Source organism: Alosa pseudoharengus, unplaced genomic scaffold, assembly GCF_046254945.1.
Source record: "Alosa pseudoharengus isolate Yale_2024_CS ecotype anadromous, Long Island Sound unplaced genomic scaffold, YU_APseudo_1.1 YU_APseudo_1.1_scf_20, whole genome shotgun sequence".
In the NCBI taxonomy this organism is placed as follows: Eukaryota; Metazoa; Chordata; class Actinopteri; order Clupeiformes; family Clupeidae; genus Alosa; species Alosa pseudoharengus.
In genome coordinates, this window is record NW_027468664.1 from 33,223,241 (window position 1) to 33,244,981 (window position 21,741).

General features: G+C 42.7%; 1 protein-coding gene across 1 annotated transcript; it reads left to right on the forward strand.

Annotated features, from left to right (window-relative positions):
• Positions 1-1,479: 1,479 nt before the first annotated feature.
• Positions 1,480-21,441, forward strand: slc5a8 (solute carrier family 5 member 8). The gene is made up of 15 exons (XM_076297234.1): positions 1,480-1,830; positions 3,480-3,545; positions 4,477-4,528; positions 4,758-4,825; positions 4,936-5,090; positions 5,320-5,460; positions 5,732-5,861; positions 6,520-6,608; positions 6,834-6,943; positions 16,400-16,467; positions 16,731-16,817; positions 18,072-18,301; positions 20,743-20,846; positions 21,055-21,189; positions 21,269-21,441. The coding sequence occupies exons 1-15, from the start codon at positions 1,480-1,482 to the stop codon at positions 21,439-21,441; spliced, it is 1,959 nt and encodes a 652-aa protein (XP_076153349.1).
• Positions 21,442-21,741: the final 300 nt, after the last annotated feature.

The following is a 21,741-nucleotide window of genomic DNA, read 5'->3' on the forward strand; positions in this document are numbered from 1 at the left end:
CTCTTAGAAGGCTCAGTACGTTCAGCAGAAACAGTACCTCACGCTGTGGCTGTGCCAAGGGAAGTCTTTATAAAGCCTTTGGTTAATTAACAGGTGACAGGTGATTAGAACTCCGCTGGACTGGAGTGGGCATGGTCGACGCAGCCGACAGGACAGAGAGGGCTGTCCTCACTGAACAGCGTTACATACGTTTTATACACTAGAACTACTATTGAAATCTTATAGTATTACTATAGTTCTTTTTCATTAGGGGTTATGAGGAGATATTACAAAATGTGTTATGTAAATGGCTTATAAATCACTTAAAAAGGCCTCTGGAAAGTTTTGTTTCATTTCTGCTCAGAGGTTGTTATGGGGGGATGTTGCCAGCAAAGTTACATTGGTGAGACAGGGGAACTACAGACCCATGAGAACTACAGACCCATGAAGAATACATTGGTGAGACAGGGGAACTACAGACCCATGGAGAACTACAGACCCATGGAGAATACATTGGTGAGACAGGGGAACTACAGACCCATGGAGAACACAGTAGTGAGACAGGGGAACTACAGACTCGTGGAGAACACATTGGTGAGACAGGGGAACTATACAGACCCATGAAGAATACATTGGTGAGACAGGGGAACTACAGACCCATGGAGAACACAGTAGTGAGACAGGGGAACTACAGACCCATGGAGAAAACATTGGTGAGACAGGGGAACTACAGACCCGTGGAGAACACATTGTTTTCATTATTGTTAAATGAGCACATGTTAAAAATGAGATACACTCTAGCTGCCTACATCCGGACAGAGGGTTCAAACGCTCAAAATCCCTTGTCACCCAAGAACACACAGACTGTTTTTCACTCTCTGTCCTCCCTCTGATCACACACACTCACACACACACACACACACACACACACACACACTTTTTCTCACTGTCTGTACTATCTCCCTCCCAAAAACATACACACACACTCTCACTGTCTGTACTCCCACATGAATATGAATACACACACACACACACACACACGCATAAAAGCCCATTTCCCAGTATGAGGAGTTGTGTTTGGAGTGTGTGTCCAGGCTGCAGAGCGTTGCAGAGTGTGTTGACAGGGCTCTCTCTTATCTCCTGGACCTAGAGGAGAACAATCGCCGCTCTTGAGAACCCGCCGAGCCGAGCTACCTGCCAGGAATGCCATAGCCTCTGCAGTGCACAAAGGAGAGGATTCACACACACACACACACACACACACACACACACACAGACAGACACCACGTTACTTACTTTCAGAGCGCAGATTAGGGGCTAGATCATCCACCTGAGGCTACCACCTGAAGTTGGCCCACTGGACCTAGGTTCCTTCAGCACTGTTGGGGCTTACTGGGACACACACAGCGGCAATCTCTGCTGGGGAGGGGTTGAGTATTGGTCTGCAGAGAATAGAAATACATTAGAATTCCATTAGAGTTGGTTAGAGTTGAATTGAGGATGGACACCTTGTCACCGATTGGCTTCTTCAGCACGTGGGACTACGCGGTCTTCGCCTTGATGCTCCTTGTCTCCGTGGCGATCGGCGTGTTCTACGCCTACGTGGACCGCGGGCCCCAGAGCTCGGGAGACTTCCTGCTGGCCGGGCGCAGCATGACGGCCGTTCCCGTGGCGATGTCGCTGTCGGCCAGCTTCATGTCGGCTATCATGGTGCTGTCCACGCCGGGGGAGATCTACCGCTTCGGCGCCATGTACTGCTACTACGGCCTGTCCTTCGTGCTGACCGTGCTGGTCTGCTCCGAGGTGTTTGTGCCCGTCTACTACAGGCTCGGAATCACCAGCACCTACGAGGTGAGCAGAGGGATCAGGGGGCGTCAGGGCTTTAGAATGCAGCGCTATAAACACCTACGAGTTCTGCAAGGGCTGGGGCGGACATTGGGGCTTTTATAAAGGTATATGGCATGTGGCCTGAGATTGTTTATAAACACTTATGAGGGCCGGGGGGGACGTCAAGGCTTTATAAATCACCTGTAAGATATGTGAGCTGAGGTTGTTTATAAAGCACCTGTAAGATATCACCTTTAAGATATGTGAGCTCAGGTTGTTTATTGCACCTGTAAGATATGTGAGCTGAGGTTGTTTATAAAGCACCTGTAAGATATCACCTTTAAGATATATGAGCTGAGGTTGTTTATTGCACCTGTAAGATATGTGAGCTGAGGTTGTTTATAAAGCACCTGTAAGATATCACCTTTAAGATACAGTATGTGAGCTGAGGTTGTTTATTGCACTTGTAAGATATGTGAGCTGAGGTTTATTGCACCTGTAAGATATGTGACACCAATAAGGAGAGTGAGATCTGGAGTGGATGTCTATAAGGGGTTTTAATAAGCACATGAGTGTATAAGCTGCATAGACGTTGTGTTGTGCTGTTGTACAATTTAGACAGAAGTTTTAAATTATATTGTTAATGCACTGTTTATTTCACTACAATGCTTTTGAGTGTTACAAAGCTTTACTCATTGGGTTTTTATAGCATAGTATTCTGTATCCATAAAGTGACTCAAGTGAACAGGTTATATACTATGTGACTGCATATCATATGCATGGTGACGCATTGGATTTTTTGAGATTCAGCAGAATCCCACAGCGTGCGTGAACCGCATATTTGATCATATTTGATATCCTGTGCAGAGCTCTCGTGAAGCTTATCACTAAATAAACAGAGCAACACACAGTACAAACTGAGGTTTCTGAACAGAGAGCGAGAGACACACACACACACAGTGATGCACTCACACACACACTGATACACACACACACACACACACACACAGAGAGAGAGAGAGAGAGAGAGAGAGAGAGACGTACTCACACACACACTGACACACACACACATACACACACACACACAGACGCACGCACACACCCACACTGATACACATTCACCCCTATCATCCTAGCATTATTGTTTATTCTGTGTTCACATATACCCACATTGCTATACCTCTATTTCAACTGACATAGCTGAGAATGATTGTAAATTGTCATGTAACATGCATGGGGCATATTGTTGTTGTGTGTTATTTGTCATGTAACGTGCATGGGGCATATTGTTGTTGTGTGTTATTTGTCATGTAACGTGCATGGGGCATATTGTTGTTGTGTGTTATTTGTCATGTAACGTGCATGGGGCATATTGTTGTTGTGTGTTATTTGTCATGTAACGTGCATGGGGCATATTGTTGTTGTGTTGTTTGTCATGTAATGTGCTTTGTATTTGTAATATTTACATTTAGAATTATAGTTAAGTTATGTAAAGATACCGACTTCTTCCTTAAACCTCAAGAGAAGACCCACAGAAGTGCAAATGATCAAAGTCAAAGTATCTTTATTTTTCTCCCTGAGGAGATAAAGTGTGTGTGTGTGTGTGTGTGTCTCCTGCCCTCAGTAAGGGATATAAATGAAGGTCCTTTGCTTTGCCACTTTTGCCCTTCTAGTACCTGGAGATGCGCTTCAACAGAGCAGCGCGTCTGTGTGGAACAGCCTTGTTCATCCTGCAGACGGTGAGTCACCTCATCTTCATCTCACTCCTCCTCTTCATCTTCCTCTCACTCCTCATCTCACTCTCCATCTTCATCTCACTCTTCATCTTCATCTCACTCTTCATCTTCATCTCACTCCTCCTCTTCATCTCACTCCTCCTCTTCATCTTCATCTCACTCCTCCTCTTCATCTCACTCCTCCTCTTCATCTTCCTCTCACTCTCTCTGTCTCTTCATTCCTCATTCATTCCTTCATTTCAGCTTTGGTATTACAGCAAACTCAACTGCATTTCAGTATTATTACAGTAAACACATGCATGGTCCACTTAAAGGGACACCAGGCAACGTTTTCATGTTAATTAATCATCTTCGTAAGTTGGTATATGGTTAAATGACTCATTACAGAGCGAATGAAGACTCTCTCGCCCGCCACTACTGCCTGTAGGAAGAATATCCCGCTTGCAAGTTTGGTGTATCCTACCCGCGACCTTCAGTCTCACAAAGTCTCAGACATTGCGAGAAGCAGGATCAGTTTACATCCTGCATCCCCAGCACAGAGGCAGGCTAACGAAACCTGGCTAGCGACGGTTGCAAACGTGTATATAATGGCAGAGCCGGCGAAGAAGCAGCGTAAAACCCTTGACAGAAGATGCAAAGAAAAGGAAAAGAGCTTCAGACCGACCGAGGGCTTGCACACGTATCGACACGTACAGACGCTAGGGGGAACTTTGTAGAGAAAAAGCATCAGGCTTGCCTGGTGTTCCTTTAAAGAAGTCTAAATGCCACCGGTTGATTTCAAGTTTGGGATAAATGCAGGTGCTTCCTTCCAGGAAGAAGTACATACATTTCATGTACATGATTGGTTGGTTGGTTAAGGGAGAATCCCACATTCTGGCTGCTACATTTGATTCCTGTATGACCGTACTGAGCTCCTGCTGTGCCTTGTCTGCAGATTCTCTACACTGGGATAGTCATCTATGTCCCAGCACTGGCACTCAACCAAGGTGAGGCCATCTTCACTCACACACACACACACACACACACACACTCACACACACACACACACACACACACACACACACACACACACACACACACACACACACACATACACACACACTCACACTCACACACACACACACACACACACATACACACACACTCACACTCACACACACACACACACTTACTCACTCTGTCTCCCCCTCTGTCTCTTCTTCTGTCCTTCTGCAGTGACTGGCTTTGACCTGTGGGGGGCAGTCATAGCTACAGGAGTAGTGTGCACGTTCTACTGCACTCTGGTAAGAGATACATTCAAACACACACACACACACACACACACATTTATGTAAATGTAAATGATGTATGTGTGTGTGTGTGTGTTGTGTTGTGTGTTGCGTGTGTGTGTCAGGGCGGGCTCAAGGCGGTGGTATGGACAGATGTGCTCCAGGTGGGCATCATGGTGGCCGGTTTGCTTGCGGTCATCCTCAAATCAGTGGTACGGCAGGGCGGCATGGCGACCATCTTGAATGACGCGGCGGAGGGGGGACGACTTGAGATCTGGGAGTGAGTTGGAATTACATGCATGCACACACACACACACACACACACACACACACACAGACACACACACACACACACACACACACACACACACACACACACACACACACACACACACACACAGAGGCTCTGTCTTTACAGGACGTCTCCTGTCCTCTCACACTCTCTCTCTCTCTCTCTCTCTCTCTCTCTCTCTCTACCTCACACACACTCTCTCTCTTGCTCTTTTCAGCTTTGACCCAAACCCACTAAGACGACACACCTTTTGGACCATCACATTTGGTGGAGCGTTTGTGTACATTGGCATCTATGGCACCAACCAGGCCCAAGTGCAGAGATACGTCTCCTGCAAGACCCTGGCCCACGCCAAAATGTGAGCGCAATTACACATCCGCACCAACAGGGGGTGACAAATGTGCCAGTAAAATAATACTGTAATACACACGACAAACACCGAGAATATATTCCAGGACTATATATTTACAAAAGTCACACAAAAGTGTGTGTGTGTGTGTGTGTGTGTGTGTGTGTGTGTGAGTGTGTGTGTGTGTGTGTATGTGTATGTGTGTGTTTGTGTATCTATGTGTGTGTGTGTCTGTGTGTGTGTGCATCTATGTGTGTGTGTGTGTGTGTGTTTCCACTAGGTCCCTGTATGTGAACCTGATTGGCCTGTGGGTGCTCCTGCTGTGTTCGGTGCTTGCTGGCTTGTGCCTCTACTCCGTCTACAAGCACTGCGACCCCTGGACCAGCGGATCCGTCTCCTCAGCAGACCAGGTCAGTCTCAGTTTAGTCCCATCTCAGCACTAGATCAGGCCCATCTCATCTAATCACTAGATCAGGTTTAGTCCCATTTCATCACCAGATCAGTCTCATCTTAGCACTACTGTAGATCAGGTTTAGTCTCATCTCATCTCATCACTAGATCAGGTTTAGTCCCATTTCATCACCAGATCAGTCTCATCTTAGCACTAGATCAGGTTTAGTCTCATCTCATCTCAGCACTAGATCAGGTTTAGTCCCATCTCATCACCTGATCAGTCTCATCTTAGCACTAGATCAGGTTTAGTCCCATTTTAGCACTAGATTAGGCCCATCTCATCTCAGCACTAGATCAGGTTTAGTCTCATCGCATCTCATCAACAGATCAGGTTTAGTCTCATCTCATCACTAGATCAGTCTCATCTCATCCCTAGATCAGGTTTAGTCTCATCGCATCTCATCACCAGTTCAGGTTTAGTCCCATCTCATCACCATTTCAGGTTTAGTTCCATCTCATCAGCATATCAGATTTAGTCCCCTGTCCTGATCAGACTTTTGGGCTGCTGGTCACTGTTGTCACACACTTCTGGGATGATATCGACATGTGCTATTATGAAGGACATGTGTGTGTTGTTTTCTGTGCTTGCTCTGTGTGTGTGTGTGTGTGTGTTAGCTGATGCCGTACCTAGTGATGGATATCTTACGGGAGCATCCCGGTCTTCCTGGACTGTTTGTGGCTGCCGCATATAGTGGCACTCTGAGGTAGGTTAGATGTTGCTAGGAGACAGCTAACGGGAGTTGAACCGATCTGGTGTTAGTTCCATCTCTGTTCTTTAATTGATTCATTTTAAAAATGCAGAGATCATGTCACCACAATTCATTAATTAGTTATAAATTGGATGAGTAATTGATTGTTTTAATGCAAATGCTATCACAAAGCATTAATTGATTGACTGGCTAGCCTACATGAATACATTTTTTTCACAGCACAGTCTCCTCCAGTATCAATGCACTGGCCGCCGTAACAGTGGAGGACTTGGTGAAGCCGTACAGCAGCCTGACCGAGAAACAGCTCTCCCGTCTCTCTAAAGCCCTCAGTGAGTATTTAAACAGCCTCAGTGGGTATTTAAACAGACTCAGTGAGTATTTAAACAGACTCAGTGAGTATTTAAACAGCCTCAGTGAGTATTTAAACAGCTCTCCTGTCTCTCTAAAGCCCTCAGTGAGTATTTAAAGAAGCCCTATCCAGGTCTGGTTATTCCTTCGCTGTTTCTGGGTTTTCGCCTGATTTGGGCTAGCATTTTTCACAACATAGCTCCCCCTGCAGCTTCGGCAAGTGACTGCTACGCTAAACCCCCACTAGTTAGCGAGCTAGCCATCAAGAAACCAAGCTAAACACATACAGCGCTCACAATAAAACGGTCGAGCAAACACATTGTTCAAGAGACTATCAAACCACATTACAAAAACGAAGTTCACTCAAGGGTAGGCTACTTAGAATTTCAACAGCAACAAAGCCAAGTCGGAGTCCGTTTTGCAGTCTTCTTAGAAACTACAATCTGACTACATTTGCGAGGTGCGATTGGATACTTCCGCTGAGTCACATCCGGATTTGTTCAGACCGTGACCAGAAAGTTGCATATTTGTTTTTTCCGCGGAGAAGCACTAGGGGGAGACGAAGCACCCACCAAACGACCCAAAAAGTGTTGTAGAACCATCAGAACGACTCTCAACCTGCATAATTAAGGTCATTTTTGCTAAAATTGTTGCTTAGGGCTTCTTTAAACAGCCTCAGTGAGTATTTAAACAGCCTCAGAGAGTATTTACACAGCCTCAATGGGTACTTAAACAGCTCTCAGTGGGTATTTACACAGCCTTAATGAGTATTTAAACAGCCTCAGTGGGTATTCACACAGCTCTCCCGTCTCCCGTCTCAGTGGGTATTTAAACACTTCTCCCGTCTCAGTGGGTATTTACAAAGCCTTAGTGAGTATTTAAACAGCCTCAGTGGGTATTTACACAGCTCTCCCGTTTCAGTGGGTATTTAAACAGCCTCAGTGAGTATTTAAACAGCTTCAGTGGGTATTCAAACAGCCTCAGTGGGTATTCACACAGCTATCCCGTCTCAGTGAGTATTTAAACAGCCTCCGTGGGTATTTAAACAGCTCTACCGGCTCTTCAAAGGCTCCAGTAGGTATTTAAACCGATGAAACCACTAAGACCACTGTATATGATCCTAAAATGATTGTTTTGATCAGATGGTCATCAATGTCTTTCTTATTCAGAAGTGTGGTGAAATATGAACAGACTTGAATATGTTTAATAAGGGACCGTTCGTTATTTATAAACGGGGCCACCGGAGGAAAATAGGGGAGGGTCATGTCTTTTTATTCTTTGTTGAGGGGAGGGTCACCTAACTTTTTTTTGTCTAGGAGGGAGGGTCACCCATCTTTTGTATTAATGAAAACAGCAAAAAATCAAAGTGGCTTTGATTGTTGATTTCTGTCGCCATATAACGTTCTCTTTCGTTCCATATAGCTCTGTCAACATTGAACAATGAAAATAAGGTAGATTTCCCGGGTTTCTCACGCAAAATACGGAAAATGTCAACATTCGTCATTAACGTTGGAAGGGTTGGAGCAACAAAGTAGCCTACTTTATTCACGCCTAACAGCCTATATCCATTTGGTTAACTTTATCCAGCCCTAAAAAAGTTAAATTTCACTTTGTTTTACTTGTAGTTTACCGCGTAGCCTAACTTTAAGCAGTGTGCATGCTTAACATAAAGCATACTTGTGCTTCATTCATCCACACATCCAGCTCCTAACGTTTTGACAAGCATTTCTACCAATTGACCTCGTCCCTGCCCATCTCTAGCTTTGCTGTCTCCATCCTTTCTGTCTTTGTTGTTTGCAAAAAATATATATAGTATTTATTGGTAACCAGCAACAAGTGCAATTTGTTAATGCTGTCATTCTCTCTCCTGCCAACAAAAATGTGTTACGTTCCAAGTAGCAGTGCGTAATTCTGCTTCATAAAGTTGAACAAATACATTTGGTCATATAAATAGCCAGTTTATGGTCTACAGTGTAGTTGGTAAGTTATGGTAGGCCAACTTGGAGTGAATATACAGGGGGAAGTCTTTGTCTAGCTAAGTAGCCTAGTAGCCGAACACTGCAAGCGCTAATGAATCGTGCTCTCACGACAACCACGTCGTTAACTTAAATATATTTAGGCCTAGGTTAACATATATATATATTATATAATATATAATAAATATATATAGGCCTAGGTTAACATCACTCTGAGTTCGCATTCAAGCAAGCAAAACGTGAATTTGAATACATCTGTTTCACTGGAAGGGCAAGGGGTAACAACAGGACAACACAGAGACAGGCCAGAATGCAGGACTAATGTTATGAGAGTATTACAGTAATATGGGATATTCTACGGGAAAATATTAAAACGGCAAGACAGCGGGGAAACGTTAAAATGATAAACCCGGAAAAAGTTGGCATGTTAGGTTTTTTTCGGTCCCTGTGATTATTTGTGAAATTGTGCAAACGGCTTTTTCAAGTAATTTGAGAAGGAAGGAGTGTAGCAAGCTCCCAAATTGACGCTCGTCTGAAAAATTTAGTTTTGGATAATGTTCAGCTTCGGCAGCTTTACAATGACTGAGGAACGAGTCCATAGCAACAAGTTCATGTGTTGAATTTGTTATTACCCAGTGTGCTTTGTTGAATGGTCTAATGCTTTATTGTTTTATTTCATGTGAATACTTACTAGAGGAGTAACTTTTCAAGTAGGCTAATGCAGTTGCAGGAAGTGTGCATTCAGGGCCCGTCCACACGGAGACGCTTTTTAGGTTAAACGCAGAGGTTTTGCTTCGTCTTGGCCGAGCGTCCAAACGAATCCTGTAAACGCACTGCCCGAAACCGCACTTTTCTGAAACCTGGTCCCAGAGTGGAGAAATCTGAAACCGTAGCCCGTTTGAATTCGTTTAGACAGCTTGCGTATCGATGATGTCATTGCCACACCTCAGCTGCCCTGGACTTGCACTTATAGTATTGCCTAACAATATTAGTTTTCATACATGACATTACCTACGATTACACTCCGTAAGATAAATATCACAACTGGTGCTGCGCAGCGCCGATAGCTTATGACTTGGTGGACTGAACACTGTTTTTCCCGGTGTTTTTTTATGCATTCTAGCTACTGTCAGTGACGCGAGAGAACTTAAGTTATTAGGAAAGTGCGGTGTAAGTTTAGGCTACATTAATTTGTGCGTAGTGCCAGTGTCATTCATTTATTTTACATGTCTTACAACATATATACATGCATTCACAGTCGAGTGAAATCAGATATAAGCATACAAAGTAGAGCCCGACCGATAAAGGATTTTGAAGGCCGATACCGATACAAATATTTGTTGATTTAAAAATCCGATATTCCGATATATCGGCCGATATATTTTTTTTTTTCAGAAACGCGCAACAAAACATTAACAGATTTCCCTAACATTAGTTATTTGTAGTTATTTATGAGTATTGACTAAAATAATATGATATTGCATTTTAAAAACAAACTTGTTTATTTTTAAATAATATTGTCACAGTGGAACATCGAAATATATTAAAGTTCTGATAAATAAAATGTATAAAAATAGAAACTTAAGATATGAACAAAAACACAATAACAAGAACAACCAAATCAAAGTTACCAGTATTAAAAGACTTGGTAAGCTTCATAAATATAACTTTGAACTAAGACTTAATAATTACAAAAAATAATGATGACATTATTACTATCATCATCATTTGTATTATCATTAAACAAGATAAAGGTCACTCCTAAATGTTTGAGTGTGCGTGTGTAATAATTAGTCCCTATTGCCTTATAAGCTACCTTATAATTACAATGTCAGCTTGCTTATCCCTTAACCTGCACTTTTAAAATTATTTCCATCAAGCTACATCAAACCATTTTCAATCATCAGTTGCTGCCTGCCTTCTAAAACCTACTATTTAGTGATCTAAGTCCATTATGTAACTTGTTAATGCTGCGGCTGAACTATAGTCTGAAACGCACACTTGGCGTCATTGGATTTCACGTGTAAAAGAAAAGCTAACTTTAATGCACAAGCTACGTTTTGCACAAGCTTGATACTTTTTCTCTATGTCTAAATGTTCACTCCTCGCACGTCTAACTTACATTTTACAATGCAGGGACTGTAACTACAGATATACTAGTTATAAATACAGTAATCATTACTTTATTTAGGCAGAATAAGTTCGTTGTGGTTTCCAAGCTCATTAATGTTAACGTTAGCGGTCTTCCACTGATATTCATGGCATTACAGTAGCTAGCTTTGTGGTTAGCTAGTCTATGATGAGCCATAATTTAGCAATGGATAACGTCATAGGCTACTGCAAATTGTAAAACATACGCTTTCAAAATAACAGGCCGAGGAGAGATGATACGTCTCACTGCTATAACTGTCACACGAGGCTGAACTTGGCACCACTTTCGTTTCCGCGGGGGAAGACCACTTTCAGATCGCGGGGGAGTTAAGTTTCCGTTCCACCTTTAAATAATGCAATTTTCTACCTCGTCCACAAGGGGTCAGTGTTGACCGCAAATCCGCGATAACACAGGCATGTGCCTGTTGCAGATGAACAGGCATTGTTCACAGACGTTCAAAAGCCTGTATATCTTCTTTCTGTTGACTCCACTGCCGAATGTTTTGAGAAATGTTGCCTTTTGTGTTCTATTAAATAATTTGGTAATTTAGAGGGGGGGTTATGTAGAGGGTGGCAGATTATGTAGTTTTTTCTTTATTTTCTGTGCTGGATCTTTTGATACATGTTGTGTTATGTTTTTTTCTATTAAATAAGTTTGTTCATTTTACACTGGGGGGGGGGGGGGGTAGCAGATTTTGAAGTTTTTCTACAGTAAATGTATTCCCTACATGTATTCCCTACATGTCATTTTGCATCGGACTTTTCAACACATTCTGAAACTACACTCTCTCCTCTTTCCAATGACACCCCACTTGTGAAATTCTATGGTTGAAAATGCCCTTTTTTGCCCCTCTGAAAATACAGTATATATTTTGTGAAATTGCAGAATTTCCACACTTGAACAGGGACAGATATCCCATGAAGGATTTTGCAAGGGATGTTTCACCACATTCTGAAACTACAGCTCCTCCCCTTTCCAATGACACCCCACTTGTGAAATTCTATGGTGGAAAATTGGATATTTAGCCCCTCTAAAAACAGTATATATTTTGTGAAATTGCAGAATTTCAGCACTTGAACAGGGACAGATAGCCCATGAAGGATTTTGCAAGGGATGTTTCACCACATTCTGAAACTACACCTCCTCCCCTTTCCAATGACACCCCACTTGTGAAATTCTATGGTGGAAAATGGGATATTTAGCCCCTCTAAAAACAGTATATATTTTGTGAAATTGCAGAATTTCAGCACTTGAACAGGGACAGATAGCCCATGAAGGATTTTGCAAGGGGATGTTTCACCACATTCTGAAACTACACCTCCTCCCCTTTCCAATGACACCCCACTTGTGAAATTCTATGGTTGAAAATGCCCTTTTTTGCCCCTCTGAAAATACAGTATATATTTTGTGAAATTGCAGAATTTCAGCACTTGAACAGGGACAGATAGCCCATGAAGGATTTTGCAAGGGATCTTTCACCACATTCTGAAACTACACCTCCTCCCCTTTCCAATGACACCCCACTTGTGAAATTCTATGGTGGAAAATGGCATATTTAGCCCCTCTGAAAATATAATATGTATTTGTGAAATTGCAGAATTTCAGCACTTGAACAGCAACGCTCATCCCATGAAGGATTTTGCAAGGGATGTTTCACCACATTCTGAAACTACACTTCCTCCCCTTTCCAATGACACCCCACTTGTGAAATTCTATGGTGGAAAATGCCCTTTTTTGCCCTTTGAATATATAGTATGTATTTGTGAAATTGATGAATTTCAGCACTTGAACAGCCATACTCATCTCAGGAAGGATTTTGCAAGGGATGTTTCACCACATTCTGAAACTACACCCTCTCCTCTTTCCAATGACACTCCCTATATGAAATTCTATCGTTAAAAATGGCCCTTGAAAATAAAATGTATTTGAGAAATTGATTATTTTCAGCACTAGATTTGGTCTAGACTTCCCATTTGTCATGGGAAATTTATTTTGGCCTATTTTTCTGATTATACATTTTCAGCACTACATTTGGTCCCTATCACAAAAGGCAAGTCATTTGCCACATTTCTGTCATTTTTGGGGCCATTAGTGTTTCTACCATGTCTTATTGCGGGGCAAGCATTGAAACTGCGTAGGGACCCTATAGGGCTAGTAGGATTTGTTATTATGCTTCTTTCTAGTGCCATGGGAGTCCATGGCAGCACATACAAATGTACATAATAAAATGCTCAAACTTTGCACACTTATTCTACTCTGGCCACTTATTCACTTCAGGCCACTTTTCACACCTATATGTATCTCCACAATTGGAGATACATATAGGAAGAAACCTTGAGTGGATACAAGACTCAAGAACCTGACCTATCTGCCTAGGGTCAGTTACAGGGCAGTAAGGTCTGTACTGTATACATAATAAATTAATAGGTTAGTTAGGTGTACATAATAGAACACAACAACCTGAGGTATGTTACAAAGAGGTAAAATGGTTACATAACCAGTACGATGTATGCATGAATCCTATTTAGTGTCAGGAAATTCAAATAGTCCAATGTAGGGCATGTATTGTCCATAGGGATTAGGAATTGTCATATCTCAAGTACTGGGTAGCTAGGCTGCACGGGCCAGGAATCCAGGCAAGGGGACTGCAATAGGCAATGGTAAGTGTTACGGCCAGCTCGTTCCCAGACCGAAACATAAAGAGGGACACGGACAACAAGGTTCAAACCAAATATATTAATTTATTAAAGTAAAGCACAAGGTTACCAATAGCAAAATGTCTATGGGGAAATGAATGGGAGTGGTGGCGTGTGTGTATGAGTATGGATGTATGGATGCAAAGAAGCTAGTGAAGTAGGCCTAAAGACAAAGAAAGAGAAAGAGATGTAGAGTTAGAAATGAGGGGAGAGAGCAAAGTGTGAGAGAATCAAAGTGAGTGCCTGCAAGAAGTAAGAAAAATGCCTAATCAGAAAGATAGGGAACCACTAATATAGCCCCACCCTAACCATAGGTGTAATCAATGAGGGTATTAGCCCAACCAGGCCCAGCCCTGCCCGTGCACTGACAGGAGAAGGCCTGAAGGGGCACAGGGTCATCACATAGGGCAGTCATAGGGATGGCTATCTGTCCCTGTTCAAGTGTTGAAATTCTGCAATTTCACAAAATATATACTGTTTTTAGAGGGGCTAAATATCCCATTTTCCACCATAGAATTTCACAAGTGGGGTGTCATTGGAAAGGGGAGAAAGTGTAGATATAGAATGTGGTGAAAGATCCCTTGCAAAATCCTCCATGGGACATCAGTCGCTGTTGTAGTGCTGAAAATCTGCAATTTCACAAAATTTATACTGTATTTTCAGAGGGGCAAAAAAGGGCATTTTCAACCATAGAATTTCACAAGTGGGGTGTCATTGGAAAGAGGAGAGAGTGTAGTTTCAGAATGTGTTGAAAAGTCCGATGCAAAATGACATGTAGGCCGTAGGGAATACATTTACTGTAGAAAAACTACATAATCTGCCACCCTCTACATACCCCCCCCCCCCCTCTAAATTACCAAATTATTTAATAGAACACAAAAGGCAACATTTCTCAAAACATTCGGCAGTGGAGTCAACAGAAAAAAGATATACAGGCTTTTGAACGTCTGTGAACAATGCCTGTTCATCTGCAACAGGCACATGCCTATGTTATCGCGGATTTGCGGTCAACACTGACCCCTTGTGGACGAGGTAGAAAATTGCATTATTTAAGGTGGAACGGAAACTTAACTCCCCCGCGATCTGAAAGTGGTCTTCCCCCGCGGAAACGAAAGTGGTGCCAAGTTCAGCCTCGTAACTGTCACGCTATTAAAGAAATACATCTTCAGTCACATTGTCAAAAGTTAAAAGGACAGACAGTCAACTACACTGTAACAACGTAACGTAATTACTAGCTAATTCCGCTTCACTCTCGGCTTATTTACCAGCAGCAAAACTGGACATTGTTTTCACGAATTTTGTCATGCTTATTTCAGTTAAGAGAATTGATGGGGATGTTCTTTTAATTGTTATTCAAGCAATGTATGTCTCGTGACCAAATCACCATGAACACACTTCACTGATGATCTCACTCGCGGATAACTGGTTCTCTCTGCCCGACTCTGGCTGGATCAGCAGGTTGCAGGATGTGTGGCGCCGCTGGCGCGTTATACACGAGTGTTGCCAGCAGGGACAGTGCCCTCTGGTGGACAAACTATACAACGCCAAAACTCATGACATGGTTGAAGGGTGTTTATTTTATTTTTAAAATATTCATTTATCGGCCATTATAAATGCCGATAACGATAGTTTGGAAAATGCCTAATATCGGCCGATAATATCGGCCCGCCGATAAATCGGTCGGGCTCTAACACAAAGAGGCTTAGAACTCACGTTAAGCCGATGGTAGCACACTGAATGCGAATGCGCGATTTGATGCAGGCAAAAGTATTGACTGTTAACGAAGGTTTTATAGCAATAGTATAAATGTGGCGACAGAATAGCCTAGAACTTGGATAAGCCTGCGTTTAGTAGCCTAATTGCAGTGATAGCCAAAACTAATGTGAATCACGGACTACCCTACAACCAAAGAAAGTAAAGGTGATTAGTAGGCCTACCTGCATTAGCCAAATAAAGGACGGGACTGCACCCTTCACAAACCGTAAAATAAAGTTTATTAGTTTTACAGTTGACTACAGTTGACAGTTCACCATCAGTCCACACAAACAATTCTGGTTTCCTTGCACTAGCCATTTCGTCGTAGCCTATCCTGTCTGTTTGTAAAGCGCAAGTTTTGGTCAATTTCTGTAAAGAAACAGTGCCACCTATAGGTCTGGGTATGAAGTAACGTGTTAAGTCGTGTTGAGATGGATCCGTTTGGACGCAAATATTCTTGATGCGGTTTCAGGGAAGACGGAGGAAAAAAAGATCGGTTTCGTACGTGTGGACTAGGCCTTAGTTTCCATGCTTATTGTGTTTCCACAGCAATGTTAGTGAGTAAATCTACTGAAATGGCCACCATCTTGGTGAAGTGTGATGTGTAAGATCAGAAAGCAGAGGTTGGTTTTAGGGCAGTAGCATTTGTTGATGTGTCTTCATATCGCGTAAGAGCGTGGGCGGAAGACAGTTGGCCGGGAAGGGTCATGTCATTTTTGAAAATACTGCTGGAGGGTCGTTGAAAATTATATAGCAGGCAGGGGAGGGTCATGCAACTTTTGATCGAAGCACTCAAAATGCCTTCGGTGATCCCGTTTATAAATAACGAACGGTCCCTAACCATGTTCATGTCCTTAGGCCTGGTGTATGGGGCGTTGTGCATAGGAATGGCAGGATTAGCCTCTATTGTGGATAGCCTTTTACAGGTGAGTCTCCAAGAACTAGCCTCTCAATAAGCCCTATTGAGAGACTGATGTGTGTGTGTGTGTGTGTACTCTGCTCTCTCTCTATCTCTGTTTGTGTGTGTATGTGTACTCTGCTGTCTCTTCCTCTCTCTCTGTGTGTGTGTGTGTGTGTGCTACCTAGCCATTTATCTGTGCACTGTGTGACTAACTTGCTGTACTCTGATGGTCTGTGCATGTGTGTGTGTGTGTGTGTGTGTGTGTGTGTGTTTTCTGTCGGTATCCAGGCGGTGGCCAGTATCTTTGGCGTGGTGGGAGGGCCTCTGCTGGGTCTGTTCATGCTGGGCATCCTGTGTCCTTTCGCCAACGCCACGGTCAGTCAAAAGGTCAAAGCAGAAATGCCCCCTAAAATATTTCTATTAGGGCTGTCAAAATAACTGATTCATTCCGATTAATTAATTTGAGAAAAAATAACTGATTAAAAAAAATAACGCAGATTAATCGATTCTGTATGACCTTTGACCCCGAGCCGTTCTAGTTAGTAACCATTACTGTAAAATGAAGGAGAGAGAAGAAAATGTGCTGCCTAGATCATTGATTGTAACATTTACTTTTAAAAAACGGCCTGATGGTGTTGACAAAAATAAAGTGTTGATTAAAATAAAGTCCTCTGCAATGTCTGCAGCAAGGAATTTGCATATCACCGGAGTTTGTCAACTCTAAAGTCGCACATCAATGGAAAGAAATAGTGTTGACATTGAGGGGAGTGTTCATTTATTTTCATTGTGTCCCCTAGGTTATATCTGTGGAATGAAATGCCTTGTATGTGAAAAAAACTTCTTCCCGAAGCACTTTTGAATTTATTTCCTCAGCATTTTAGGTCATATCATAGATTATTATGGCCATTATTTGAACAGTGAAAATAATAATAAAAGAGTTTTTGAACTTTAATGTCACGAATGCTGATTATTCAATGATTCATTTGAATTAAAATATTTAAAATACTTTCTCAGCAAAAATTATATATGCGATTAATTTAGATGAATTAATCAGAGTATGTAATTAATTAGATTATTTTTTTTAATCAATTGACAGCCCTAATTTCTATACTCTATGCCACAGTCAGTTTCATGGTACCCCCTAGAGTATGTTGTTTGTATGTGTAGTTTGTTGTTTAGTATGATGTTGTTTAGTATGATGCTTAGTATGATCCTGTTTAGTATGATGTTGTTTAGTATGATGTTGTTTAGTATGATCCTGTTTAGTATGATGTTGTTTAGTATGATGTTGTTTAGTATGATCCTGTTTAGTATGATGTTGTTTAGTTGTTTAGTATGATGTTGTTTAGTATGATCCTGTTTAGTATGATGTTGTTTAGTATGATGTTGTTTAGTATGATCCTGTTTAGTATGATGTTGTTTAGTTGTTTGTTGTTTAGTATGTTGTTGTTTAGTATGATGATGTTTAGTTGTTTGTTGTTTAGTATGATGAATTATTGTAGGGACTGTTGTTGTTTATTTTCCTTTATTTTACATCTTAACTTGGCCTATGCTAGTGGAAAGTAAATAAATGGCTTTCAAAATGAGTTCATAACTAATGAGTTCATTTATTCATTAATTGGTCCCTAGGGTGGCCTGGCAGGCCTGTTCTGTGGGCTCGTGCTGTCTCTGTGGGTTGGCATCGGTGCCCAGCTGTACCCGCCGATGGCCTCCCTGAGCCGTCCGCTGGCGCTGGCCACCTACGGGTGCAACGGCACGGTGGGCATCCTCCTCAACGGCACCATGAGTGCCAGCGTGAGTGGCAGCTCTCTGCTGCTGGGCAACTTCTCCAGCGATCTCCTCAACGCCAACCACAGCGGGTAAGAACCACCACTATTCTCAGTCCTTTTGCCTGCACTGTGTATGTGTGTCTCTGTGTGTGTGTGTGTGTATATGTGTGTATGGGTTGCTCTGTGTGTGTGTGTGTGTGTGTGTTTGTTTGTGTGTGTGTTGAGAGAAAGTGGAATAGAACATTTATGTCCAATATTCCAATATGTGGTTTAATGTTCTGCATTTCTCATTAGTGGGTCACTTTGATACTAAAAGTATGATTCTATGTAATGACTGTATGATATCTGTACTGTGTATATCTCTGTGTGACTGTATTTAGAGATAAGCAGGAATATTATGACTTTGCAGTGTTTTACTGTTCTGCATGGCTGCGTCAGTAGCTATCTGCTCCGGATTGCCAGGCTGCCACTAATCAGGGTCTGATTCAGTGTAGTCCACGTAAAATGGGATGACCAACGCCATGTCCCGTCAGCCTGGAAGGATACTTAAACCCTAACTATTTCCTTGTCTAGTTAGAGCAGCTGATGGATCTTTAGGTGAAGTCATGCTGTCTCTCCCTTGATGCGCATCATTGTAAATAAACTCTGTTCCTGATTTTTCATACTATTGGTCTGACTGGGTCTCTATTAAACTAGATGTACCGCAGACCGGTACAAAATATGACCGCCGCCCAGTCCAGCACATTTTTTCCACAAAAATAAATCACGCTGAAAGGCCTATATGATTCTAACTGTCTCACTAAATTGCATTATCCACACTCAATTCTCACTGATATCTGCTAGACAACAAGTACCAAAACATGATTAGTTCATAGATTTCACATGTAAAATTAATTTTATACAACCCCACCTCCATCTTGCCTGTTCATAATTCTGAGAAATTCTTGAATTGTGTGCATGTGTGCATGTACATGTTTATGTTATGCGTGTGTGTGTGTGTGTGTGCGTGCTTGTGTGTGTGCCTGCGTATGTGCCTGTGCATGCAAGCGTACATATGTCTACTGTGTGAGTATGTGTCATACGTATGATTACTGTGAATGTATGTGTGTGTGTGTGTGTGTGTGTATCTGTTTGTGCACATGTGTGCACATGAAATGGGTTAACATGACCCCTGGAGGCAAACATACGGAAAAAAATGGTCATCCTAGGCCCTACAGTTCTCAAGATATTCACAGAGAACTGTGTCTGCCCTACCCTTCTTTCGGGGGGTCCAGTCCAGCGGGGGGGCTACAGATCAAAGCGAAAAATTACGGTTCCATGCTATCCATGTGGGGGTACATGCCCACCAAGTTTTGTGTACCCCGGTCTTTCAGTGTCCCGGGAGTCCTTGTTGGTGTACGTCACTAAATGTACACATAAATTATTTTATTGTAAGGCCCCCCATGAACGAAACTACACAAAACTTGGCATGCATTCGGAGGGTGTCATAATGATCCTACACTTTTAATTTCGTGGAGTTTTGACCTTGTCAGCCAGAGATATTGTGATGAAAACACCTAATGTTTTGCTTTTTCATTTTTAACTAGGTGGCGCTATACATAAAATAAGTGGTAATGGGATGGGTTAACATGCCCCCTTAAGACCAACATACATAAAAAAGGTGGACCTCCTAGGCCCTACGGTTATCGAGATATTCACAGAAAACTGTCTCCGGCCACCTACAGGCCAGTTGGTGTATAGTAACATAAATTAATTTATTGTGTGGCCCCCCATTAACGGAATTCCACGAAACTTGGTGTGCATACAGAGGGTGTCATAATGATCCTACACTTTCAATTTTGTACAGTTTTGACTTTGTTAGGTCACAGATACCTTCAATTACAACACCTCATTTTTACTTTTTTGTGTTTAACTAGGTGGCGCTATACATGAAATGAGTGGTTATGGAATGGGTTGACATGGCCCCTTGAGATCAACATACAAAAAAAAATGGTCCTCCTAAACCCTACGGTTTTCGAGATATTCACAGAAAACTGTGTCTGCCCTACCCTCCTTTCGGGGGGTCCAGTCCAGCGGGGGGGCTACAGATCAAAACGAAAAACGATGGTTCCATGCTATCCATGTGGGGTTACATGCCCACCAAGTTTCGTGTACCCCGGTCTTTCAGTGTCCCGGGAATCATTGACAGAAATGTGGGCATGCGAAAAAGAAAAAAAAAAAAAAAAAAAATCTGACTAAACCTATATGACCGCCGCTTCGCTGCGCGGCGGTCATAATTATATGCTATCAAAATTACCATCAGTGTATATGTGCATGTATGTGTATATGTGTGTGTGTGTCCAGGCTAACTCTGCTTGTCCTCTGTGTGTGTGTGTGTGTGTGTTCAGGCTAACTCTGCTTGTCCTCTCTCTCTGTGTGTGTGTGTGTGTGTGTGTGTGTGTGTGTGTGTGTGTGTGTGTGTGTTCAGGCTAACTCTGCTTGTCCTCTCTGTGTGTGTGTGTTCAGGCTAACTCTGCTTGTCCTCTCTCTAGTCCTGCGTTAGTGGACAGCTGGTACTCTGTGTCCTACCTCTACTTCAGTCCTATCGGCACACTCACTGCACTCGCCGTCGGAGTCATCGTCAGCCTGCTGGCAGGTCAGCACAACAGCACCACACACACACACACACACACATACACACACACACGCGCACACACACACACACAAACCCAGAATTAGTTAAAACAACCCAAAATAGGGTCAAATTACCTTAACCTCAACCCAGCGTTTGGGTTGAGAAAACAACCCAGCACTTTTTGTGTGTTTTCTTTTTTACCTGATGGTTTTGTGAATTTTCTCTGCAGGAAACAGGAAATGCAAATCTTCAGCAGGATTAACCCTGTGCAAGGAGGACCTCACACTGTACTGTCTACTAAGACTCCTGAAAGAGAGGGTATATACACACACACGCACGCACGCACACACACACGCACCCACATGCGCACACACATGCGCACACTCACACACACACACACACACACACAAACACACACGCACACACACACACACACAGAGCAGTGGAAGACAGTCTGATGTGTGTTCTCCATCCTCAGGTGACTCCCAGTGCAGGTACATTGGACCTCAGCAGAGAGTCGGAGGTTAAGGAGAAGTTTGGCCAACACAACCCCGCCTTCTGCACCGTGGAGCTGAGTACTACATCATATGGCAAGACACAGGGGCCTTCTACGTAGGACATACACACACACACACTCACACAAATACTCACACAGGGGCCTTCTACATAGGACACACACTCACACAAATACTCACACACTCATTCTCACACACGCACACATAAACAGACACATAGAAAGGTGAGGTTGTCTGCCTGAGTTTTTCCCCATGTACAGTGTTTGATGTTTGAGATTGATGTGTTTAAACAAAACTTTGTATTGGATTTGTATGCATGTAGATCCATGCTGAACAAGAAGGAATCAATATATTTTCAATATATCAAAATCAGTGTCATAGCTAGCCTGGCGGGCCATCCT

Excerpts from the sequence above, each read along its gene's own strand:
- slc5a8 (XM_076297234.1), top strand. The coding sequence starts at position 1,480 with ATGGACACCTTGTCACCGATTGGCTTCTTCAGCACGTGGGACTACGCG. Across the intron at positions 5,091-5,319 it reads GGACGACTTGAGATCTGGGA|CTTTGACCCAAACCCACTAA; the intron begins GTGAGTTGGAAT and ends TGCTCTTTTCAG. Across the intron at positions 21,190-21,268 it reads ACACACACACGCACCCACAT|TGGAAGACAGTCTGATGTGT; the intron begins GCGCACACACAT and ends CACACAGAGCAG.